This window comes from Capsella rubella, unplaced genomic scaffold (assembly GCF_000375325.1).
Source record: "Capsella rubella cultivar Monte Gargano unplaced genomic scaffold, Caprub1_0 scaffold_6, whole genome shotgun sequence".
In the NCBI taxonomy this organism is placed as follows: domain Eukaryota; kingdom Viridiplantae; phylum Streptophyta; class Magnoliopsida; order Brassicales; family Brassicaceae; genus Capsella; species Capsella rubella.
In genome coordinates, this window is record NW_006238918.1 from 9816758 (window position 1) to 9842282 (window position 25525).

The following is a 25525-nucleotide window of genomic DNA, read 5'->3' on the forward strand; positions in this document are numbered from 1 at the left end:
GATTATTGCCTTCATCAGGAAAAACAATCAAGAAGCATATTACAACATCCACAGCTAAGTCATCCTATTCTCATCTACAAACTCAATAAAGTCTATTAACATCCTGTTGGAAGGAAGCATTTCTCATCTTTACTCGGTTATCTTAAACCGGTATGCACAATAAGCAATGTTTGATTTTCTGGTTATGTTGACTAAAACCGGTTATGACAAAACCGATCAAGCACTAATAAAAGGAGTAAGGAAGAAGATAATGGCTGAGGAATAAAATGCACTAACTTTGGTCCTTTGAATGGACCTACCATGAACCTGATTCTCTCCTCAATCATTTTAACTTTTGGTCCTGCGATGCTCAAAAAGTCTTACTAATCCAACTAATTTGCTTGTAGATGAAACAGAGTCAGAGAAAGACTTAAGTTTCATTTCTGAAATCAAGAACCATCATTATTCGTCACCAGACAAACAAGTGATTTAATCATTTGTCAAAAGCCTTCTAATCATCCATACCCTTTTGTCAAAAATCAAAACTTTGGTGGAGGTTTCAATAGCTTTTTGCTCCTTTGTGTTGTTCTTGTTATTGTCTTGTCTCTCACTTGTTCGATCTTATGTCTCTGTGAAGCTATGGTGCTAAGACTCTTTAAAGTTTTGATTTTTATTAGAATCCTTCTCTGTCTTATAAACATTGCTTCATCTTCAATTTAACCCATTTCTTTTTATTTAATATATTTCTTATTCCGAGGAGTTTTCTTGTTTCTGACAAATAAAAACGTTTCCTTTTCTTCTCTCTCTCTCTCTCTGCTTTGAACTTACATTAATCAATTCTATCTGTCCTGAGTTTTATGACAACTCAAGTTGTCTTCTTGTTCAGAGTTCTGTAGTATAGTTTATAAATAATGTAAAGTTTATTGTTCTTTTATCTTTGTTCCTAACTACCATTCTTACATTGGATACGTTGAGTTGTTGTCGTTGTCTCCATTCCACTCCCACTTCCCTCTTTTGTTTTTTCTTTGGATCTCGTTTCAGGTCAGCTTAAGGAAAAGAAAAAAAAAATGTTAATTTCAGCTGAGAAAGGAGAGATCTTGATCCCTCAATCTCCAGTTAGCTCAATGTCAGTTCTTGAATCTATTGAATCGCCACAACATGTTGTTCCTTTGGTCTACACTGATGTTAATGTTGTTCCTGAGCATGAAAGGAATGAGCTTGATAAGTCAATATCAAACCTTGAAGGTATTGTCTCTTGACTTAAGCATGATATGTTTTATATAGCTCAAGTTTAGTTTGATTTGTGTTGGTAATTTACAGAGGAAGTTTTGGAATTGAAGTCAAAGCTTAAGTCATTGGATGAAAAGAGAAGAGATGTTCTGAATAAGATCATAGACACTAAAGGTTGTGTAACTCTTTTTTAGTTTTGAGACTCTTTTAGTTTGGTTTAGTTTTGATTGTTTTCTCAAGGATTGGTTTCAATTTGCAGGAAGTATACGTGTGTTTTGTAGAGTTAGGCCATTTCTATTGACTGAAAGGAGACCAATTAGGGAACCTGTTTCCTTTGGACCAGATAATGTTGTTGTTAGATCTGCTGGAACTCGAAAGGAGTTTGAGTTTGATAAGGTTTTCAATCCATCAGCAACTCAAGGTTAGTCTGCTGTTAGGCTTTAGTAAATGAGGCCTTTTTTTTGGTTTCTTAGCTTTCTGTTTCCTTCCAGTTGTGAGTAAATGAGGCCTTCTCCTGGTTGAAAAAAAAAAAATACTCTGTAGAAGACGTTTTCGGAGAAGTGAAACCGATTCTTAGATCTGCTCTCGATGGTCACAACGTATGTGTCTTGGCGTATGGTCAAACTGGGACAGGCAAGACTTTCACCATGGTTAGTCTTTCTTGATTCTCAGATTTTGTAGAAAAAGTCATTCTTGATTCTCAGATTCTCAGTCTTTCACCATGGTTAGTCTTTCTTGATTTTCTTGCTTTTTTTCTAAGCTAATGAAAAGCTTTGTTTCTACCTTGTTGCTTAGGATGGCACGAACGAGCAACCAGGGCTTGCTCCTAGAGCTATTAAAGAGCTTTTCAATGAAGCTTCAATGGATCATACACATTCTGTGACATTTACAATGAGTATGTTGGAAATCTACATGGGAAACCTGAAGGATCTGTTGTCTGCAAGACAGTCTTTGAAGTCATATGAAGCCTCAGCTAAATGGTAAGTAACCAGCTTTCATATCTTAAAGATAATAAGACCGGAACATTCTTCTAAGTACTGACTCTTGTCTGCCTGAAATTTACTGTAGCAACCTCAATATTCAAGTAGACTCAAAGGGCTCAGTTGAAATTGAGGGTTTGACTGAAGTGGAAGTACCGGATTTTACAAAAGCTAGATGGTGGTACAACAAAGGGAGACGAGTCAGATCAACTTCTTGTACAAATGTAAACGAAACTTCGAGCAGATCTCATTGGTAATTTCTTGATGGTTCCTACTGTATCTGTCCTCAAATCATTTTTTTTCCCTGTTTGGTAGTTACCCTTATTCAGTTAGTTTATCTCTAGTTTAACAAGGATCACAATCTTTCGTCGTGGGGATGCTGTGGGGTCAAGAACTGAAGTTAGCAAGCTTTGGATGATAGATCTCGGAGGAAGCGAGAGGCTCTTGAAAACCGGAGCTATAGGGCAAACTATGGATGAAGGAAGGGCCATAAACCTCTCACTTTCCTCTCTTGGAGATGTGATTGCAGCGTTAAGGAGAAAGAAAGGACATGTGCCTTACAGGCAAGACATTAGCTTTTAATTCCTTTAACACACATATGCCATGGAACCATAGACATCTATCTGGCAGAAGTGAAACAGATCTTGCTTTGGTCATGCTACTGAGTTTAGCTTTTTCTTTTCTTTTTTTTCTTGCTTGCAGAAACAGCAAGCTAACTCAAATTCTTAAAGATTCTCTAGGTAAAGGCATATATATGGTTGCTTATAATAATATCTTAAAGGTCTTTTCAGATTAACATATACTGAAGTTATCTAAGTTTGATTGCTTTTCTGAGTTTAGTTGATATGTTATCTTAATTCTTTTAGGTACTAAATCAAAGGTTCTGATGCTTGTGCACATAAGTCCACGTGATGTAGATGTTGGTGAAACAATTTGCTCTTTGAGCTTTACGAAACGCGCGAGATCTGTAGAATCTAACAGAGGATTAACAGAAGTAAGCACCTGTACTGCAGTATTTGCATTTATATCTAGATCACTCATAGCTAAATGTTTTCATCATCACTTGATTAGGAACTACAAAAGCTAAGAGAAAAGAAAATATCAGAACTGGAAGAGGAAATGCAAGAAACTCAAGAAAATTGTAAGAAGATCAAAGCGCGGTTACAGGAAGTAGAGTGTCTGCTTAATGAAAACAAGAAACTCTCTTGGATCACCAGTGATAAGCACTTAGAAGACGTCGAAAAGAAAGTCATTTCGCCATTAGATCATTTCAAAGAGACCGACGCAACCCCAAAATCATCTGATAAACTTGTCAAAATAAGCAAGAGTTCGGGGTTTGTCCCACGTTTCATGACTTCAACTGTTGCTAGTCGCCAAAGGCAAACAATGTCAGAGAAAGAAATCAGTGCAAAAACACAGAGCATACGATCAGTGGCTACAAATCTTACTCAGTTCTCCACTTCTCAGTCTTTTAGCCTCTCTGACTCACGCAGCAGAGTTCTCCTTAGAAGATCATACACAAAACCGCTTCAAGCTGTAGCTAACAGTGGAACACCAGAAACGCCTAAAAGGTATATTGAAGATAGTTCTTTACTTAAAAAGAATATGACTGATACTTCTTCGCCAAGGTCAAGGAGTAAGATGGTTACTTCATCAGATCCAAATGTGAGAGCTAAACTGTGTCATCACAGAAGAAGAATGTCAAGCTTGACATGATCTAACAGTGATCAGTCAAGAAACAGGTCTTTCATCTTTCTTTGACATCTCTTGTGAAAGTGCTGAGTTTCTTTTTTTCCTCCATTGATTAGACTTCTGGTTTGAGCCTGAGTAGGATGAGGCAGTGTCCTCCTAATGGTCTGATTTTAAGACCATTTGAACTTGTGGAGTTTGCAGTTCTGGTTTTAAAAGGATACAGCCCTCAAGTTACATTTTTTAACATCTGAGAGCATGCCTATGTGTTTTGCTTGTGACTGTTTCTTTGAAAAACTTCTTTGGGTTGGTGATAGTTTGACATTGAATGCTTTTTATGGGGTTCACAGAAACTGGATCATAATTAATATTCCAGATTCTATCTTCTTTGGATGGTTCAGAGAGATGTGTGAAAGGGTTTCAGGTTTTTATTTTGTCATCTTTTGAAGTTTATTGTGAATTTTACTTCACTGTATGTTTGTAACAACTCTTTATATATACTATTGGATACATTAATGGGTAATAGTAATTCTTTTATTGCACTTTTTATTCAACTAGTTTGAACTTAAGAAACATAAGTCTTTAATAACTATACAAAGTTTTTTATTTTTCTACCAATACATTAATCAATGGTACTAATAGTTCAATACTGATACTAAGGTATATTGACTAATCAAATCTAAGACCACCTTTACTTAGTACCTTTAAAAAAGTACTTATCAATTTTTTAATAATAAAATGTGTCACATCATGGTACTTAAAGGATGCTTAGGCACCTCCACTAGAGATACTTAGTGGGGAACTCTGAGAATACTTAACTTTAAATATAATTACTTTAATTCAAAAAACAATAAAAACATAAGTATCGATACATCAATAGTGCACTTAAGCACTTGTTAAGTACCGGTACGTGTGGTTTGATGTTAAATATATTATTAATTTAATTTGAAGTATCTTTAATGGGGTACTTAAGTAATGATGGTCTTAAGGTCACAAAGTAAGCATCGATTCTTAGCATTTTCTCCTACTTTTTATTATTATTAATTATTTTAAATTTTAAGCAATGATTGAAGCACCCCCACTGGAGGTGCCCTAACTAGCGTAAGAAAATTTTCCTACAAAAATCTTTAGAAAATATTGTTGGAATTTGAGAGGAATGTCAAACAGATTCGAAGAAATTTTGTAGGAAAAGTTTCCTTAAAAAGAAATTATTGTCGTAGGAAAACCCGTAGAAAACTGACAGAATGTGAAAGTAGATTTAGAAAATTTGAAGGAATAATTCCTCCAATTTCCTTCAAAATTATTGTAGAAGGAAATGTCATAGGTAATTAAATTGAATTATGTAAAGAACCTTGTAATAAGAATTTTGTAGAAAATTTGTAGGTTAATATGCTGATATGAGAAAAACAAATTTAGATATGATTCCATCTTTAAATAATCAAGTGGGTAAACAAGTAGAAGTGGTGGTAAGATCTTTTGTCCTTGTCCATGTTGTAATAATATTAAATTTATCTTTGTCAATAAATTTATTATTATTACAACATGACTAGGACAAACATCTTACCACTTTTCAACGGTTGTCTTGATTTATAGCAACGATCATGAATTCAATAACTCTGGCTGCATACTCCCTCGTAAGTATTTCGCTGGAATAAAATCTTTTTGTGTGTACAACCATGTGTGAAAACTATTCATGGAAAAAAAATTTATTCTGGAAAAATTAAATTGTTTTTTTTAAATTGTAAAAAGAAAAGTAAAAGAAAAATGAAGTTTTTAAAAAAATGTATTTATATGAGAGATTGGATTGTTTGTGTGTGATTTCCAACAACATCCAACACTGACTTTATATAGAGGGGGAAAAATGTGTTTCCTTCAAAATTCCTACCAAAAAATTTCCTATTCCAACCACTCCACTCACACTTGTTTACCCACTTGATTATTGAGGATGGGATCATATCAAATTTTTTTTTTCTTATGTCGGCACATTAACCTACAAATTTCCTACCAAATTATTATGACAACTTGACAAGGTTACTTACGTAATTCATCTCAGTTACCTACGACATTCCTACAACCATAGTTTTGAAGGAAATTCAAAAGAATTATTCTTTCAAATTTCCAATGACCAAGTTTCCTTTCACGCTCCATCAATACTAAAAACGCTTTGGAAAATAGATTGTTTTCTTGTAGCGATCGTGTCTAAATTATAAACACTTTTGTTTTAATAAACGTGTGAGTGTTTTTTAAATTCCAAACTAGTATGTGGGATGGAATATGTATTTTTATTTGATTGAGGTAATAAGAAATTAAATCATTAGGTAAGACATAATTAGATAAAAATATGTTTTTGGGACAAACATATAAAACTATGTCTTCATTAAATAACACATAAAAATAGTACAACAAGAAAATTGACAAAATGATGTATCATCTCTCTCTTTCGCAAAGCTGTTTAAACATAAAATATGAGCCTTTTGTATTTTAAGATTGTATTGATTAATTATTTAATTTAATAAGTAAAATCATGGGTTTATATTCTAAAGTTAAATTTATTGTGTAGTCACCAGGTTAATTACCCCTTAAGTATATGTAAGAAACATATCCTTGTTAATAACAACACCCATATTACTTGAGTAATCTTATCCAAATAAGATAGATATTTCGGAGCCTTTAATGCCTCTAAAGCCACCTGGCAATCCGACCAAACCTCACACGAAACAACTAAAAGGCTATAAATAATCCAAACATAAAATCATAGTTAAAATTCAAATTCAACAAAATATTTGCATAAAAATTATAAGAAAAATTATTAAATCTTCTTAAAATAATATTTATTAATTAATTTGTACATATATCACATATATCATAATCTAATTGGGTATGAATCAAAAAATACTTAATTACTTTGGAATCCCTAATTACTTTATTAGAGGCATGAAAAAATCTGACTTTATTGTTCTTCTTTTTTTTTTATCATCATTAGATTTATTACTTACTGCAATTATGAGAACAGTTGAAAAGATAATTCTACCATTGATAATTCCTTCGGACCCTATTAGATTTACTATTGACAACATTTTATGCTGATCTTAAACACTTTCTTCTCCTTCAATAAGTAGAATCACGGCAAACAATTCTAATTGCGCATCACTGGAGATTTCATGTAAATTTGTCTCTTTAATCTAGATAATTATTAATAAATCTCATTATATGAGACTCAAACCACAAAATTCTTGGTTAGAAGCAATATTAAACCCTTGGTCAAGCACCGGGAGAAAGGGGCTTCCACTTTTGTACTCTTAATCTTACTTAATAACAAAAAATACATTGTTGTGAAATACTATTGAAAATTATATTGAGAGTGATTCTAGGATTGAGACCCAATATCTTAGGAGCAGGTTAAAAAACTTCCAAAATTGTTTAGTCAATAACGTTCATGTCTTAATATGGTTTTGTAATAAGGACACAACCAACAAAACATTTAAGTCTTTTGATCTCATGTCTTTGACCGAAAACACAACTTTATCTCCTGTCGTCTTCATGCCTTACGAAGATAAAACCGAGTGGTATTTATATAACCGGTCTAGAAATCAAGACCAATCAATCTAATAAATCCGGTTAGATCCGGTTTATTTCCCATGGTTATTAAAAATTCCGACAAGCTTCAATAGATTTATCCATTAATGGCGATTCTCTCGTCGTCTTCTTCATCATCATCCTCGACGATGCAGAAAGGAATTGTTGTTACAGTACCAGTTCTGGTTCTAACTGCATCATTCTCTGCAATTATCTTATTCATCCTCTCGTATTCTCTATCTTCCTGCTCTTGTCCTTCTTCATCTATAACCTCCCAAAACGACGCCGTTGTTGTAGCCGCCGTGAACGACGGTGGTATAACGTTATCTGAGAAGATTACGACGTCGCGGGAAGATATAGAGTGGGTAAAAGATCTTATTCGATCGAACGGTTTACATATGCAGGACAATGTACTTCGTAAAGGAATCAATCCTCGTACAAGAGATCAACAATTACAAGATCTGATTCAGTAAATGCTTCTTTTTTATTCAATCATCTCTGTAAAAATCAAAGCTTTGAGATTTTTATTTGTTGTTTGCTTCGTTATGTCTTTGTATATGCTAAGATTGGATTTAAAGATACAAACTTTAGGATTGTTCTGTGTTCATTCTATGAATTGGACTCTGTTTTTGGGATTTTATAGGTTTTGTGTTCATTCTTTGAATTGGACTCTGTTTTCTGTTCATTCTCTGAATTGGACTCTGTTTTGTGTTCATTCTCTGAATTGGACTCTGTTTTGTGTTCATTCTCTGAATTGGACTCTGTTTTGTGTTGTATATGCTAAGATTGGATTTAAAGATACAAACTTTAGGATTGTTTTGTGTTCATTCTCTGAATTGGACTCTGTTTTTGGGATTTTATAGGTTTTGTGTTCATTCTTTGAATTGGACTCTGTTTTGTGTTCATTCTCTGAATTGGACTCTGTTTTGTGTTCATTCTCTGAATTGGACTCTGTTTTGTGTTGTATATGCTAAGATTGGATTTAAAGATACAAACTTTAGGATTGTTTTGTGTTCATTCTCTGAATTGGACTCTGTTTTTGGGATTTTATAGGTTGGTGTTCATTCTCTGATTTGGACTCTGTTTTGTGTTCATTCTCTGAATTGGACTCTGTTTTGTGTTGTATATGCTAAGATTGGATTTAAAGATACAAACTTTAGGATTGTTTTGTGTTCATTCTCTGAGTTGGACTCTGTTTTGTGTTCATTCTCTGAGTTGGACTCTGTTTTTGGGATTTATAGGTATAAAGGTATTTCACATTACGAAGATGATGATGCAATGAACAACCATACTGCGTTACCATGTCCTGGTGAGTTACTAGTAGAAGAGCATCATAGTAACTACGGTGAGCCATGGGCTGGTGGGCGAGACGTGTTTGAGTTTTTAGCAGAAGCATCTCAGCTGAAACGTAATGCTAAAGTTCTTGAAATAGGTTGTGGCACGCTTCGCGTTGGTTTGCATTTTATTCGATATCTCAATCCTGAGAGTTTTCATTGTCTTGAGAAAGATGAGCTTTCTTTAATGGCTGCGTTAAGGTATGAGCTTCCTTCTCAAGGTCTATTACATAAACGGCCACTTATAGTTAGAGGGGAAGATATGGAATTCAGCAAGTTTGGTTCTGATGTAGCGTATGATTTGGTATACGCTAGCGCGGTTTTTCTCCATATGCCTGATGAACTCGTTTGGATTGGACTTGAGAGGGTAGTAGATAAGTTGAAGCCTTATACAGGGAGGATCTTTGTGTCGCATAATATAAAGTTTTGTACGCGTTTAGGTGGAGGTAAATGTACTGAGAGGTTAGCTAGCTTGGGACTTGAGTCGCTCGGGAAACAAACTCATGATAGTTTGTTGTTTAATCACTACGAGATTTGGTTCGGGTTTAGGCGGATTAAAGGGTGATTGGTGTTGTAGTTTATGTAGGTACTTAAAAGTTTTGGTTCCATGGCATGTCATTGTTTCATCCTTAGAGGATTGGATCAATAGAGTTTTGGAGATAGTTTGGTGAATATAGTACTATGATGATATCTTGTGTTGTGGAGTTTAAAAGAGTCTCTAGAGTTAGGACAAAGAAGTGAAAGTATATACACAGTAGGTGATCGGGAGAGACACATGTGTTTTATAACATAGTAGTCCAATGATTCGAGATTGGTGTGTACTTATTTCTTTGTTTGTTTCAAAGAGTTATGTTGTAGTGTGTTTGTAATTCTGTATTTTCTTTACATGATAATTATTTTAAGAAACTGTTTATTCTACTTGATGTGAGTAATTTCAATCTTGAACCAAATTTTACTGTAATTCGAATTTATCTAATCTCTCTAAACTAAATTCATATGTTTTGATACATACGTAAGTATAGACACGAATAAAAGCTAACCTTAACCGTATTGTTAAACGCTTGATTAACTGCATATTTAAATCCTTAAAATAAATTATATTATACAATGAAAAGACACATCAAATGTTTAGATAAAATTTTCACCTTATTAAAAGCAATACAACAAGCTGAACTCTTAAGTAATCAAAATATTTGATACTAAACTATTTTTGTTCTTATTTCTGTGTGTATTTGATGTTGAGTTTCTCAGTTTCGATCAAATACCCAGATTTAACTAATTCACTATAATTTAAAATCACATATTTTTTACTTGTAAAATAAATAGTATTTCTTAAGATTTTATCTCCAATATTAATATTATAATAATCATCAAATAACCGTAACCGTATTTAGCCGTAACCGTACATAACCGTAACCGTCTTAACTGTATATATAATGGTTAAAGTTATGGTTAAAAAAATTTATAACCGTTAACCGGTGGTTAATTAACCATAACCGCATTAACCGTAACTGTGGTCGTGCCTATACGTAAGTATACCACTGTAGTAATTCATACGTCAACTAAAATAATTTTAAAATTTTACTACTTAAACTTATGAATTTATGCGAACCATACATATAATGCCGTAATGACAAAAAAAATTATGAAATTTTGATGAGGTCGACGACACATGTGAAATGAGTAAAATTTTATCGGATTTTTTTGTTTGTTTGTTTCGAAGATGGAATTGATCTTATATGATTTTGACTGGTACATTATCAATTGGAAAATGTTGGGATTGAATACCATTTTTGAATTATCTGAAATTAATATATTAAGAATTTGCATCCAAATAAGGGTGAATATTCTAAGGAAAGATGAATCTGTAACTTCCCAAAATTTATTTGAGTCAAACAATTGACTTTTGAATAAACAAATTTGGCTCACATTTTTTCAACCTTACCCTTTATGATAAAGATTACCAAATAAGTGTTACAGTTACCACATTAGCCATCCAAAAACTATGTATATTAATAAGTAATTAACCAATAATGCATAAATCAACATCTAAGTATACACATAATTATCTATCATTCAAGAAAATGGCTATTCCTTGCGTCAAAAGAAACATACTTTTACTTCTTCTTCCTCTTCTCGTTCTTTTATCAATCACTCCTTTGTCTTCATCTTTGTCTCCAAGTGACAAAGTCACAAACATATTACTTCACCAACTCTGCTCAACACCACCAATCTTCAGGGACTTCTGCATCTCTTGGCTTTCCTCTGACCCAAGAACGTTCACCCTCGACGTGAACGGTCTTCTCAGTTCGATCATCCAAAAGACACAAACAGTTGGCAATAATAACTTAGCCGCGATGCAACACTCATCAAGATCCACTCCTGATCCAACGCTAAGGATGCCATATCGGTATTGCGTTACGGATTATGAATCAGCCGTTAATTCGATCGATACAGCTACAACTAAGGACTATAGATCAACATCTATAGCAGCTGCGAAAGCCTTTGTTAGTATAAGTGTGTGTGAAGCTAACCTTAATGGACGTGAGAATGTTCCTTCTGATGTTATACAACGCAATGTTGTTTTTAAGAGAATGTGTAACATTGTTAGAGTTTTCTCTGATCTTTTGACATCTTGATTTCTTTGTAAGAAGATGGCAAGAACTATTAAATGAATAAATTTCCAAGTTAAATTAATGTTGTCTTGCATCTTCGGTAATAAGACTTTCATTTCTCGTTACTTCTGGTGTAAAGAAAACTAGTGATGGATCCGCAAGTACGTGCGGGGTTATTTTTACAAAATTATGATTTTTTATGTAGATGCTATTTTGGTAAAATTTTGTTATATGAATTTATTTGAAAAACTATATATAGACATACAGTTATAAAATATAGATATTGTATTACATAATAAAATTTTAAAATAATTTAAATGAAAATGATAAGTGATATTACGTGTTTCGTTTTTAAACTAATCAAAACATTTCTAACTGTTTGCTTAGAGATGCTAAATCGGATTTGGATTTGGCTTTAGTTTGAATTGTTTTACGTGTAGTTTAGAATGGAAAACCCGTCCTGTCCCTTTCCGTTTCGTCCCGACCCGTCCTATCCCGCCCAGCCCCGCCCCGTCCTGTCCCCTATCTGTTATAAATTTCTCTCCCACAATCTTCCTTTTAAAACATAATCATTTGCCAATGTTTTTTACAAAAAACTTGGTAAACGATTTAGACAAGATACCCGTATTCAACGTTTAAATATATACTAGGTAGTAACCAGTGCCACGGCACAGGCGATTTGGTAAAATAAATTGATGTGTTTATGGATTGTATTTTGAATATTTTGTATGTTTGGGATCTCGTACAAATACCTCGGTCCAACTTACACTAAAAATGGCCTAGAATAGAAATACCTCGGTCGGTTGGCCTAAAACTCTCCGGCATTGCTGTAACCCGGATTGTATGGACGTGGTTAAAAATTAAAAGACTTTTCAAATATATAAAATTGCCAGGCACGAGCAATTCAGTTTCTGAAAATATATTGTTTCTGGTTTCTATTTTGAATATTTTGTTTGAAGAGGTAGCACGGATTAATACGAAATAAAAGACGGTCAAACGTAAACTCAAACGGTCCAACGAACAAAATAAAACACGGTTCATTTTGTTACAATCACACGGTCCAACGAACACTGGCATGGTCCAACGAACACTCGCACGGTCGAATGAACGCAAATATTATGTAAGAACTTTAAGAAAATAGGAAATAATGTAAGGAGATTGTGAAGTTTATATGAGAGTCAAAGCAAATTTCTTAACTATCATACTAAAATAAATATTTATCTTAAGAGACAATCAATATTTGCACATCTATATAAATTACGCTCTTCTTCTCTGTTCCCTTCGAAGATTAGTTGAGCTATGAGTTCAAAGAGTAATGTTAAAGAAACCAAAAAAGTTGTTGAACGAGATGAAGTTGACAATTGTATGGTTTGTTTGGAGCCACTGGTGAACAATGATGATGAACGTACTCCAAACAAACTACACAATTGTCAACTTCAAAGACTCCTTTGATTTCTTTACATCACTCTCTAAACTCATAGCTCAAAAACCTATTCTTTGAAGGGAATAGAGAAGAAGAGTCTAATTTATATATAGATGGGCAAATATTGACTCTCTCTTAATATAAATGTTTATTTTAGTAAGATAGTAATTCTGCTTTGACTCTTGTAAAAACTTCACAATATCATTACGTTATTTCCTATTTTCTTAAAATTCTTAGATAATATAGCAAAATAATATGATATTGTTTTAATAAATGTTTGACTAATTAATTAGTTTCTAATCTTAAATACCTAACACATATGATATTTACAAAATTATAGGCAAGATCCTTCTATGTAACGACGTCGACTCTTTGTTGGGCTCATTAGATGATTGTGCAGCGATGACCTAATCTATTCTTCTAACTCTTATCCTCAAAAGACACCGAACCTATCGAGTGGTCCTGCTTGATTCCCCCAAAGGCACTCGATCGTCAACACGAGTCCTGCAGTGCCCTCACTGAAGCATGATACATACCCTAGTGGCCACTTGAGCAAATTTTTACCCTATATTGTATTAAAACTCATTATGTTACCATTTACTCAGCGGAAAATAGTTTCATAGTTGCATTGCTTTTTAAAAGTTTTAATTTTTTTAAATAAAAAACCGGATTAAACCAAATAAAATTTTTAATTTGGATGCCTGAGAAATCAAAGTTTCTACTCATTTATAGTTGGGAGCACACTAGTCCTTTTTATAATAATTTTGAATAATTATCTAAATTTTGAGTAATACACTTCTGTTTTTAAAATTTAAAATTGCAAAATATGTGAAAATTTGTATTTTTATTATACATGTGTTTTATGTAATAATATAATTTAAAAACAGATAAGATTGTATAAATATATTGGAGAGAAATTTGAATGATTAGTGAGAGATTTTAGAAATTTTTTTTGTTGTAATAAATATTTGCTTCCAATTTCTTTATACATAGTGAAAATCATTCAAAAGGTTTTAAACCGAACAGAAATAAATACTGAAATTCGCAAAAAATACTGATAACCGAATTAAACCAAAAAATCGTATACCAAGATTAATTTCGGATTTGAGACACGTGAGATGCGCGTGCTAAGATCACAGCTCGCGAAGATCTTTTTTACTTTTGGATTTCCATTTTCTTGCTTTCTTCTCAGTTCGTCACGATCGGAGCTTTTTGTGTCCGATCTCAAATGCCCAACTCCTCGATTCAGTGATCTTCCTGGTAACATCGGAGTTGCTCTCTTCTAAAAACCCTCGCAGAGGTTCCAAGTGACGAAAAAATGGCTTTGGTGGCGGCTTTGGAGGCGGATCTTCGAGCTCTCTCCGCTGAGGCGCGGCGGAGGTATCCCGCCGTGAAAGATGGAGCGGAGCACGCAATATTGAAGGTTAGTAATGTAAAAGTGTACTGTCGGAGCTTGATTTCACTGTAACCATGGAGATTTTAATGGCACAAGTCTGAATTTGTGTTACCATTACGCTTTTCAATTGAGACTCTAGGATTGAGTTTGCGTCTGTTTGATCAAGTGAAGAGTGATTCACTGCTAAATTATGAATTGTTGAGCTATCTCTGTTTTCATGTCACTTGGCTTAAATCACTGAATATTAGCAATTGGTTGCATTTATATTCTTTGGAATGTTTGTTGGAATGTTACTGTAAGTGCCTTACATTGGAAGCAGTGAGACTCAGTTTACGCAATGGGTTATATTTCATCTTTGCTTTTTCAGCTTCGGTCATCATCGAGTGCCAGTGATCTTTCAAGTAATGAAGACATTCTTCGGATCTTTCTGATGGCGTGTGGAGTCAAGAATACAAAACTTAGTGTTATAGGACTTTCGTGCTTGCAGAAGCTTATATCTCATGATGCAGTTGAACCATCATCTCTAAAGGAGATACTTTATACCTTGAAAGATGTAAGTGAGAGTTCCTTTTAACTTCCCTATATCAACTAGAGAGTTTGTGTTATTGTTCTGTAATGCAAAACAAAGCATTTGAATTTACATGAGGATTAAGGCAGTTCTTCATCATACGTCTTCCACGACATGTTGAAAATTTAACATATATAGGATCTTCATAGATACATTGTGACAGCCTTAAGTCTTTCTAATACATTAATTTCTGCTATAGAGATTCTTCTTTCTACTTCTTTTTTTTTTAATTTTTTTTTGTAAAGGCAAAACTGATTTACATTTCTTGCAAAGCGCTACCTAATTCGGTGTTTTTGTACTTGCAGCATTCAGAAATGGCAGAAGAAAATATCCAACTAAAGACTCTACAAACTATTCTAATAATATTTCAGTCTCGACTACATCCAGAAACCGAGGTGAACACAACAAGCTTGGTCTAGTAAGAATGAAAATAAAACAAAAAATTATGGTAGACTACATTATATATAGTCAACCAAACATCAGTCCTAATCCTGTTCATTGACGTTAACAGAAGTTAAATAGTTTTATATATATAACAATAGAATGCAGATGTCAGGAAATTGTGTTTTGGAGTGACCCACTAAGCTAGACCAGTTAACCAAATTGTCTTGTCCTAGTGAAAAATTATTAGTTCTCCACAGATCTGGTACTTTATGGCTATGCTTAGTAGTGAGGTTTAGCTTCTTTCCTTATTCCAGGAAAATATGGTCCTAGGACTAAGTATCTGTCTCAGGCTTCTTGACAACAACCGATCTCCTAGTGTTTACAAGTAAGTTGCTTTTATATTTCAAAATAATCATAGTTTGGTTTCCTGTATGGCTTTGATTTTTTGGTTTTTTTGTTTTTAACTTTTTCAAAATCAACATCCATGGTTTCTTTTTTCTGGTCTCCAGCACGGCTGCAGCTACCTTCAGGCAAGCAGTTGCCTTGATTTTTGATCAAGTGGTTTCGGCTGAGTCCCTTCCTATGCCTAAATACGGTTCCAGCAGTCAAACAGCAAGAACTGGCTCTGTTGCTGGAGATTTGAGTCAGAATATCAATAATTCAGAGTGAGTCAGTCCTTATAAGTCTGTCTGACTTACTCTTTTATCTTTTTCTTGCACTTTCTTTACTGTGCAGATATATATTTTTTGTTTTTTTGGAATTTTTCTTATTTTAATCCACAGTAGGCAATGTAATTTCTCTATGCTGGTTGGTTTGTGTTTACCTGATAAAATAAAGACATAGGATCTCCATAAAGAACTCTTAATTTGTTTAACTAGAACCTTTGGATTTGATGTTACAGTTATTTGATATACTAACAGAATTATGAAAGCAGGCCCTTGGAGAAGGATGTTATATGTGATCGATTGACAATGAGAGACACCCTGAGTGAAACTGGAAAACTTGGTCTTCGGTTGCTTGAGGACCTGACAGCCTCAGCTGCAGGTGGATCTGTATGTGTTTATTTTGATTATGTATCTCTTCTTCAGCTAAGTGTCGTTAAAGGGATTTCTCCGAGTTAATTGGTATATTCGTGCATTACAGGCAGCTTGGTTGCATGTTGCTTCTCTTCCAAGGACCTTTTCCCTAGAGCTAATTGAGTGAGTTGGCAACGCTTTTTTAAAATGTATTTGCACATGTTCAGATAATTATAAATTACGTTTCAAATGCACAAGTTCTGTATTTACTTTTCAGGTTTGTTTTGTCAAACTATATATCCGTTTTTAAGACACTACTTCCCTACGAACAGGTAATGCTATGCACTTCCAAGTGGGCAGTTGTTTTCCATCCTTACATTAGCATGATCGCCAGACTGTAAAAGCTTATGTATTTATTCATCAGGTTTTGCGTCACCAAATCTGTTCCCTTCTAATGACATCACTTCGGACCAGTTCAGAGGTAAAATCATACCTCACTGCCTTTTGTATCTTCGTATTTGTACACATGATCTAGAAAAAAAAAATTGGATTAGTATTAAAGCATATCTTAATATATTTACTTATAAATTTAAGTTTGTTACTGCTCAGCTCGAGGGAGAAATGGTTGAACCTTATTTTCGCCGGTTAGTGCTGCGATCAGTTGCTCATATAATTCGACTGTATAGCTCTTCTCTCATCACAGAATGCGAGGTACAATATGCACAAGCTTACATGTTTCCTGTTAACTTTTGTACTATTGACTACTAAGAAACAAGTGCGTAAAACATGTTCTGTTGACTATGATATTTGCAAGTTTTCTTTACTGATGTGCGTCCATTCCGTTCTGCCTACTCAGGTGTTCCTAAGTATGCTTGTGAAAGCTACGTTCTTGGATTTGCCACTGTGGCATCGCATTCTTGTTCTTGAGATTTTGAGGGTAATAATTACATTCCATTATTACTGCTTTCACATGTATGTTTGACAGTACAAGAGTTTGTGCTTAATTTATTTTCTATTCATATTTCTAAGATCTCTTGTGCATGTCCATGAAACAGGGGTTTTGTGTTGAGGCAAGAACACTACGGATTCTTTTCCAGAACTTTGATATGTAAGGCTACTGACTTCTTTATCCTCGTGATGCACTCAATGTTGCAAATTAAGGAGACTAATCTTCCTGTCTTGTTTTTTCTTCATACTGTGCATTGAATAATTTTCTAAATCTTAAGAGTTTTTTTGTGATTCTACTCACTTTAACTGTGCAGTTTTGATAAAGATCATAACGCAGTATCTAATGACTTTACTATAGTAGGTCTCTGTTCGTCCTGTGTTTTTTCGGATTATGTTACTTATGCGATTGAATGACAAATCTGCCTTTCAAGGAACCCCAAAAACACAAATGTTGTGGAGAGCATGGTTAAGTCGCTTGCTCGAGTTGTTTCTAGCATACAGGTGGGTTTGTAGGGAAAGTTTCCCATATTGGTTTCTGCAGTCACTGTTATTTATTTGTTTACTAGTCGGTTTTAGATTTACATTTATTTTTACTTATTTTGTTTACCAGGAAAGATTGTTTTGGGAGAACTTTAGGAACTATAAAGTGGCTTATATAGCTTAAGAATTGACATCTAATAACGGTAGTAAATATTTGGAACATAATTTAATTCTCAAATTGGTTTTTTGAAAGTAGTTTCAGGAGACGAGTGAGGAAAGTCTAGCAGCTGTTGCTGGGATGTTTAGTAGCAAAGCTAAAGGTAATCAATTATCTTGATGCTATGTTGATTTTTACTGCCTCTAAAGACCTCAGAATTCAATGAATTTTTACTTATTCTAATGAAAGATGTCAATCAATATTTTTCTCAATGGTGTAGGAATTGAATGGATTCTTGATAATGATGCTTCCAGTGCAGCTGTTCTCGTTGCGAGTGAAGCTCATGCAATAACTTTGGCAATTGAAGGCTTACTTGGAGTTGTTTTTACAGTCGCCACATTAACAGATGAAGCAGTAGACGTTGGGGAGGTAATTGATGCAGGGTTCTCCTCTGCTATGCCATATTCTTGCTACTATTTGCTTGGTTGTCTCCTATTTTTCATACCTTCCTTTTTTCAACCTCCAGCTTGAATCTCCCAGATACGAGCATCTTCCTTCATCTGATTATATTGGGAAAACCTCACATCTCTGTATCTCAATGGTAGATACAATCTGGTTAACTATACTTGACGCATTTTCCCTTATACTATCAAGGTATATAGTCCTTTTGTCAGACTATTCATTGATTGTGATGAGGCGCACACTGAGGACTTTGTTTACCTAAATGTTCATGAAGGTCACAGGGAGAGGCAATCGTATTGGAGATACTGAAAGGATATCAAGCATTTACCCAGGTAAATGTAAACCAGATCGAAGTATTCATATATACTGTGGCTGCTAATTGGTGATCTGCGGGATAAAATTTCCCGGCTTTATACTTTTTACATTGCCAGTTAAGCTTATGTTGTCTACCTATCCAGAAGAATTGATCGGTATACTTAAATATATATCCTCAGGCATGTGGCGTTCTTCATGCTGTGGAGCCCTTGAACTCTTTTCTTGCATCGCTTTGTAAATTTACGATCGTTTTGCCAACTGATGCTGAAAGGAAAAGGTACCTTGATATTTTGCTATATATCAAGTCAAAGTTAGTCAATCAATACAAGCCTGTAAACTTTTTGGTATTTAATTTGTGATATCAGCAGCGTCGGTCAGTCTCCTGTGGCTAAACGTTCTGAAGCACTGGTTGATCAGAAAGATGTCATTGTCCTGACACCCAAAAATGTTCAGGTATTTAGTTCAATATTATTTATTCAGTGTCTCATTCTTTCGAATAGGCACATTTTGGAAAAAATATCTTCTTTGCAGCTGATCCATTTATATCTATTTCGTTATATATGCTCGGCTTACGTACTAATTTTGATTATTGTTCAGGCATTGAGAACACTCTTCAACATCGCTCATAGGTTGCATAACGTATTGGGCCCATCATGGGTGTTGGTGAGTGCTTTTCTTCAAGTATGTTCACGTAATCTATCTCATGATAACAAGTCATCGTAAAAAAATGCAGGTTCTTGAAACTCTCGCAGCCCTAGATCGAGCTATTCATTCTCCTCATGCAACCACCCAGGTAAATTTGGCGAAACCCCGTGCAAGATTCTGTCTTTTCGGTTGTATGATATAGCTTGATCTTTTGTATTTAGTTTAGCACTTTATCTTTCTCTCTAACATGTGAATACTTTTATTATGAAGCTTCTAGTGAAGTATAACATTATCTTTTACTTTTAGGAGGTAGCAACTGCAGTCCCAAAGCTTACCAGAGAGCCTTCTAGGCAGTACGCTGATTTTAGCATTCTCTCTTCTTTAAATTCTCAGGTAAGCCAAATCAAGTTTCTTCTATTAACTATGCCCTCCGATTGCTCTTTTTAATTTCGTCTTGTTGAGATGTCAATGGCTAGAGCTACATATTAGGCCCTAGATCAGATCCTTGTTAATGTGCTCTGTAGTTTGTTTGGGGTTAGCTAGATTCTGCAATTTCTGGGTCTTGACTCATTGCTTTCATCTTATAAGCTGTTTGAGAGCTCGGCGCTGATGCAAGTGTCTTCTGTTAAATCACTTCTTTCTGCACTCCATATGTTGTCCCATCAATCCATGACAGAAACTTCGGGCAGTGTTTCATCAGCTTCAAGTAAACAAATTGGGAGCATCAATTTTTCGGTGGACAGAATGATATCTATTCTCGTAAATAATCTTCACAGTATGTTCTTTATTGATGATATAAATACAACTTCAGAGTATAGTCTTTCTTTTCCATGCTGTCGCCTTGTCTATTTGTCAAGTCTCTGGATTATTATGTATATTGGTCAGTCTTATTTATCTTCGTATGACAGGGGTGGAACCGCTATGGGACCAAGTGGTTGGCCACTTTCTTGAGGTGACGCGGCATTCAAATTTTTGTTTATATGCAGGGTATCTGACATTTTTCTGGGCTTTACTAACACTTCAACTGCATATTGCAGCTCGCTGAGCATTCTAATCAGAACTTGAGAAATGTGGCGCTTGATGCCCTGGATCAATCCATATGTGCTGTCTTAGGTTCAGAGCAGTTCGGAGAAGATCCAACAAGATCAAGAGATGCAATTCTGGATGTGAGATCTCTCTTCATTGTTATTGCTTAAATTCAAGCGTTTTCCATCTCATGCAAAAAGGACCTTGCCTTGATCTATGTCATCCATTTTTTTTTTTGTTTTTGTTATTCTTCCTAGGTAGAATCAAAGGAAACTCAGCTGAAGTCAGTTGAGTGTGCTGTACTATCTTCCCTCAGGGTTCTTTATTTTTCTGCTCAAAAGGCAGATGTTCGAGTTGGGTCATTAAAAATCCTCCTTCATATACTTGAGGTATATATAAATATGATATGAACATTCAGAGATCGTGCTTCATTTACCTAAAATATCTAATAATTTCCCCCTGCATAATTATATCTCTTCAGAGATGTGGAGAAAAGTTGTACTATAGCTGGCCAAGCATTCTTGACATGTTGAGGTATGTTTTCTCCTCACTTTCTGATTTCTTCCCCGTATGTAAGATTTTACATTCTATTTTTGCTGATCCTGTTCCTTGCATATTTTCTTAAGGTCTGTTGCAGATGCATCAGAGAAGGATGTGGCGACCCTTGGGTTCCAGGTTAGTAAGAGTGACTGACTATGGACTCAATAAAAGTTGTAGCGTATGACCTTAGTCTATTGCTTACTGAATGCCTTGTTTGTTCTTTCAGAGTCTCCGGGTTATTATGAGTGATGGACTTCCTACTCTTCCGGAAGACTGTCTCAATGTGTATGATCCTATCTCAGTTTTAATTACTGTGCTTCATATTTTATCCGTTGATACTTGGTTGTCGGAGATGCCATCATATTACTAGTTTTTATGAGATGTTGGTCAATGATGTTGATATTTCAGGTGCATAGACGTTACTGGAGCTTATAGTGCACAGAAGACTGATTTGAATATAAGTTTGACAGCCATTGGTCTGTTGTGGACTTTGACTGATTTTGTAGCAAAGGGACTCCACCATGGGTCTCTAGCGGACAAAGGATTGGGTAAATAATTGTCAAAACCTTGTCTGCACTTATCACCTCTAGAGAAGCTCTATATAAAGTATTTAGTAAGCTGAGCTGTTCCTGCAGGATTCAATAATGCAGATTCCACTCCTCAACAAACAAATGGTGAGGACGGGGAAGACAATATGATTAGCAATTCTAACAAGTCAGATTATGAAGGTCGAAGACAAGTTGTCAATCATGAGAAACTTCTGTTTTTAGTCTTTTCGTTAATTCAGAAACTCGTAGATGACGAGCGACCAGAGGTCTTTTTCATAGACCACCATTTAATGTGAATGCTTTATTTACTTGGAATGTTGGTGCACCAAGCTTATTTTTCATTGCTAATAATTTTTTTAGGTCAGGAATTCAGCTGTCAGGACATTTTTTCAAATATTGGGAAGTCATGGGAACAAACTTTCAAAACGCATGTGGGAGGATTGTCTATGGAACTATATCTTCCCGATGTTGGATGGTGCCTCTCACAAGGTGAGGAAGGTTTTACAATGGATTCATTTTAGAAGACTGTTCTGACAGGTGAATCTTCTTTTTAGGCTGCAACATCATCAAAGGACGAATGGCAAGGGAAAGAAATCGGTACTCGAGGAGGGAAAGCAGTGCACATGCTTATACATCATAGGTGACAAAAGGAATTCTCTTCTTGTGGATGTCTTCTACATTGTCCATCTCTTACTGATAGTCCTGGATGCCTTACTGATAGTCTTGGATGCCTTAATAACTCATCTCTTACGATCCATTTTCTGATCTGCAGTCGCAATACAGCCCAGAAGCAGTGGGATGAAACATTTGTCCTTGTCCTTGGAGGAATAGCCCGCCTCTTCCGGTCTTATTTTCCTCTTCTTGAAAGCTTACCTAATTTCTGGTCAGGTGAGAGAATTGTGATTTGCCTTGACTGCAGTGCGTATTGTTTAGGAGAGGCTGACATATCGTGGAACTTTCTACTTCTGTAGGATGGGAGTCTTTGCTTGCTTTTGTTAAGAATAGCATTTTCAATGGGAGCAAAGAAGTATCACTTGCAGCGATAAACTGTCTGCAGACAGCTGTTGTGTCCCACTGTGTCAAGGTATCAGCGCAGCTAATCGAACAATCTATGAGCTACAGTAGACACTATAATATCTATGTTTTCACTCTTTAAACGTAACTCTTTTACGAATTAGGGAAACTTGCAACTCCGATATCTTAATTCGGTACTGGACGTGTATGAGCTTGTTTTCCAGAAGTCCTCGAGTTACACCGGGGACACAGCAACCAAGGTGAAACAAGAGATTCTGCATGGGTTAGGTAATTCAGTCCTTTCAATGAAATCTCTGCATCTTGGTAATCTTTTCTGTTGACTAAGATGAACAATTTCAGTAAATAGAAATGGCTTAAACAAAGGTGTTCTTTTTTGCATGGCAGAATTTTTGTAACATTTGGATCTTACTCTTTCCTTTTTCTTTCTCGGCCAATGTTTCGACAGGTGAATTATACGTCCAATCACTGAAGATGTTTGATGATAAAATGTACATGCAATTGTTGGGAATTGTAGACTTAGCTATTAAACAGGCCATCATAAATAGTGAAAATTTTGAAACTGAATATGTAAGTCTTCTCTCTCATTATTCATTCTTTACCTTCTTCTTCCTCCTTTCAAGTACTCAGATTCAAACCTAGGCTGCTAGCATCTCATTATTTCATTTATTGTTGAAGGGACATGTACCCCCTGTACTACGTCATGTTTTGGAAATCTTACCCTCTTTGGGTCCTCCTGAGCACCTTTCGTCAATGTGGCTGATCCTGCTGAGAGAGTTTTTGCATTATCTTCCACGGGTTGATTCTGTTCTGCCAAATGAGGAAGGTGAGATTGAGCAGAACAACATAGGTCACTGTGCAAGTCTTTATCTAATAATTCTTGATGTTAAATTACTTTCAACAAGTCTTTATCTAATAATTCTTGTATCATTTCACCCAGGCAGTGAAGTATTGGAACATAACGCTGATGCTAAGTCTGAAACAGTTCCAACAACAAGGATTACGACTAATATGTTTGCAGAAAAGCTGATCCCTGCCTTGGTAGAGCTTCTCCTTCAGGCTCCTGCAGTTGAAAAGTATATCCTGTTTCCGGAAGTCATCCAGAACCTAAGAAGGTAAAATCAACTCTCATTGTATACTGTTATCGATTCTTATAGGCATTGTGCAGATGTGCTGGATCTGCTCTTCTCAACTCAAAAGTCTCATCACATGAGTTTCGAAGGGGAATCACGAGTTATTTTTAATGGTCAACCCAAACCCCTCCCCTCTCTCAAGTTCCACGTTCCTGCCTAGATTTGCAAAATAATAAATTGATTTTCTGTAGATTGGTTGAGTAATCATGTCTATTTCCTTCTGTTGTGTCTAAAGAAATGTATTTCCTTCTGTTGTGTCTGGAGAAATGTGTTACAAAAAACTTAGATCATTTTGATTTTCAGGTGCATGATGACAAGACGAGACAATCCAGATGGTTCACTCTGGAAGGTAGCAGCCGAGGGTTTCAACCGTTTACTTGTTGAAGATGTGAAATTATGTTCTGTTGGTGGTGACACAGACCTAATAATTAGTAAACCAGCTCGAATACGCATTTGGAAAGAAATTGGAGATGTTTACGATATATTCCTTATTGGTTATTGTGGACGTGCACTTTCTTCAAATTCTCTCCCTGCTGCAGCACTCAAGGCCAATGAGACCCTTGAGATGGCTTTATTAAACGGTCTTGGCGATATCATTCTTAAGTCGACTGTTGATGCTCCTCGAGAAGTAAGTAGCTTAAATTTCATTTAAATTGTTCTCTGGTATCATGATGTCTGAGTTCTTAATATGTTGTGTCCACTTTTTGCAAATACAGGTCCTCGAGCGGCTTGTTTCAACCCTAGATCGCTGTGCATCACGTACATGCTCATTACCTGTTGAAACTGTAGAGCTGATGCCTGCCCACTGTAGCAGATTTTCCTTGACATGCTTACAAAAATTGTTTTCCTTGAGCAGGTAATATTTCCTTGAGCATATCCACGACCATAGCCCCTTTTATTTTTTTAATTGGTTCTTCTGCAATGACTCTATTATCTCATACGTGATAATGTGATAGCACATTGCTCCTCTTAAGAATCCCTCCTTGACATTAGTTGAGTAATTTGAGTCACACATGTTACAATATGCATATATATCATAGAGAGAGATTCCTCAGGGCGCTTTGCCAATTTTGAAGATTAGGAATGTCCATAAATAGTGATTTGGTACCCATTCCAACTCCCAATGTTTAACATACCGATATTTTAGTTTCAGCTCTGACACTGAAGAGTGGCACTCCACAAGAGCGGAAGTGAGCAAGATCTCTATCATCACGCTAATGGCCAGATGTGAATTCATTTTGAGTAGATTTTTAATCGACGAAAATAATCTAGGTAAGGGTCTCCATTTTCTTTAAACCCTAACATCTTCTTTGCTTGCCATTCCTTAATCTATGGTTATCTTTTGGCAGGAAACCGTCCAATCCCAACAGCTAGACTTGAAGAGCTTGTCTTTACCCTCCAAGAACTTGACCACCTCAGCATTCATCCCGAGGTTGCATCTGTTCTTCCATTGCAACCCTATATGAAAACCATCCTACGCAAAGATAATCGCGACACCCGTGCGCACCTACTTGTCCTTTTCCCCTCGCTGTGCGAGCTTGTGTTGTCAAGGTAATATCACTTCTTCAGTTGCAATTTGTCGAACAAAACAAAAAAGGGTGACAAAATCTCTGCTCTGTCACTCAAAACTCAGATAATCAACCCATGAAATTAGATAAGGGGGAAAATTCTTCAACTATAAAACCTAAAAGATCCTATCAAATTTTTATTTTAAGAGTTTTGTCTTCACCAGGGAAACGCGGGTGAGAGAGCTTGTGCAAGTTTTACTACGAGCAATTGCTACAGAGCTAGGCTTAGAAAAGGTTAGTCTATCTAGCTGATGGCAATAAATGGGTATGTATTTCGAAAGATTGGAGCTCTAAACTTTTTCTTCTTACACTAGATTATTGAGAAAATTTTGGTTCTCTACCTCATAGGTTGTATTCTTTGTTTTAGCTTGTACCAGTTTTACTCTGTGTGCTGTTTTAACATTGAACTGTTCTTCATTCTTTCCCGCTGATGTTGCAATACGCCATTCTCCGAGAACCATGGTTTGATTGTTAACCAGGT

The 25525-nt window shown here is 35.4% G+C and overlaps 4 protein-coding genes across 9 annotated transcripts; all 4 read left to right on the forward strand.

Annotated features, from left to right (window-relative positions):
* Positions 1-301: 301 nt before the first annotated feature.
* Positions 302-4415, forward strand: LOC17881246 (kinesin-like protein KIN-14U). 2 transcript variants are annotated; one of them, XM_006286712.2, is made up of 10 exons: positions 302-1224; positions 1300-1383; positions 1469-1630; positions 1753-1859; positions 2005-2189; positions 2278-2442; positions 2534-2752; positions 2892-2929; positions 3056-3183; positions 3261-4415. In XM_006286712.2, exons 1-10 carry the CDS (start codon positions 1047-1049, stop codon positions 3903-3905), a joined length of 1911 nt encoding a protein of 636 aa, XP_006286774.1. In that variant the 5' UTR covers positions 302-1046; the 3' UTR covers positions 3906-4415. The 2 variants fall into 2 exon arrangements, with proteins under 2 accessions (XP_006286774.1, XP_023636662.1); XM_023780894.1 differs by lacking the exons at positions 302-1224; positions 1300-1383 and having other exon boundaries at positions 1534-1630; positions 1701-1859.
* Positions 4416-7561: 3146 nt separating this feature from the next.
* On the forward strand, positions 7562-9667 carry LOC17884303. The gene is made up of 2 exons (XM_006288071.2): positions 7562-7923; positions 8696-9667. Exons 1-2 carry the CDS (start codon positions 7562-7564, stop codon positions 9351-9353), a joined length of 1020 nt encoding a protein of 339 aa, XP_006288133.1. The 3' UTR covers positions 9354-9667.
* A 1205-nt stretch (positions 9668-10872) lies between these two features.
* LOC17881923 (pectinesterase inhibitor 1) lies at positions 10873-11427 on the forward strand. Its single transcript, XM_006289245.1, has one exon. It carries the CDS (start codon positions 10873-10875, stop codon positions 11425-11427), a length of 555 nt encoding a protein of 184 aa, XP_006289307.1.
* A 2589-nt stretch (positions 11428-14016) lies between these two features.
* LOC17884313 (protein MON2 homolog) lies at positions 14017-25485 on the forward strand. Of its 5 annotated transcripts, none has more exons than XM_023780116.1 (44): positions 14017-14249; positions 14590-14775; positions 15096-15185; positions 15489-15559; positions 15684-15839; positions 16109-16226; positions 16318-16373; positions 16468-16522; positions 16615-16671; positions 16800-16901; positions 17047-17127; positions 17246-17298; positions 17570-17639; positions 17875-17938; positions 18056-18204; positions 18302-18429; positions 18512-18569; positions 18732-18829; positions 18918-19005; positions 19150-19215; positions 19286-19345; positions 19504-19590; positions 19786-19972; positions 20106-20149; positions 20235-20363; positions 20481-20612; positions 20705-20757; positions 20850-20898; positions 20990-21048; positions 21172-21311; positions 21399-21577; positions 21672-21800; positions 21866-21951; positions 22084-22199; positions 22283-22395; positions 22490-22613; positions 22792-22913; positions 23022-23169; positions 23284-23458; positions 23780-24104; positions 24193-24332; positions 24624-24748; positions 24826-25027; positions 25209-25485. In XM_023780116.1, exons 1-44 carry the CDS (start codon positions 14145-14147, stop codon positions 25294-25296), a joined length of 4863 nt encoding a protein of 1620 aa, XP_023635884.1. In that variant the 5' UTR covers positions 14017-14144; the 3' UTR covers positions 25297-25485. The 5 variants fall into 5 exon arrangements, with proteins under 5 accessions (XP_023635884.1, XP_023635886.1, XP_023635885.1 ...); XM_023780118.1 differs by having other exon boundaries at positions 24630-24748; XM_023780117.1 differs by having other exon boundaries at positions 18921-19005.
* The last annotated feature ends 40 nt before the right edge of the window (positions 25486-25525 follow it).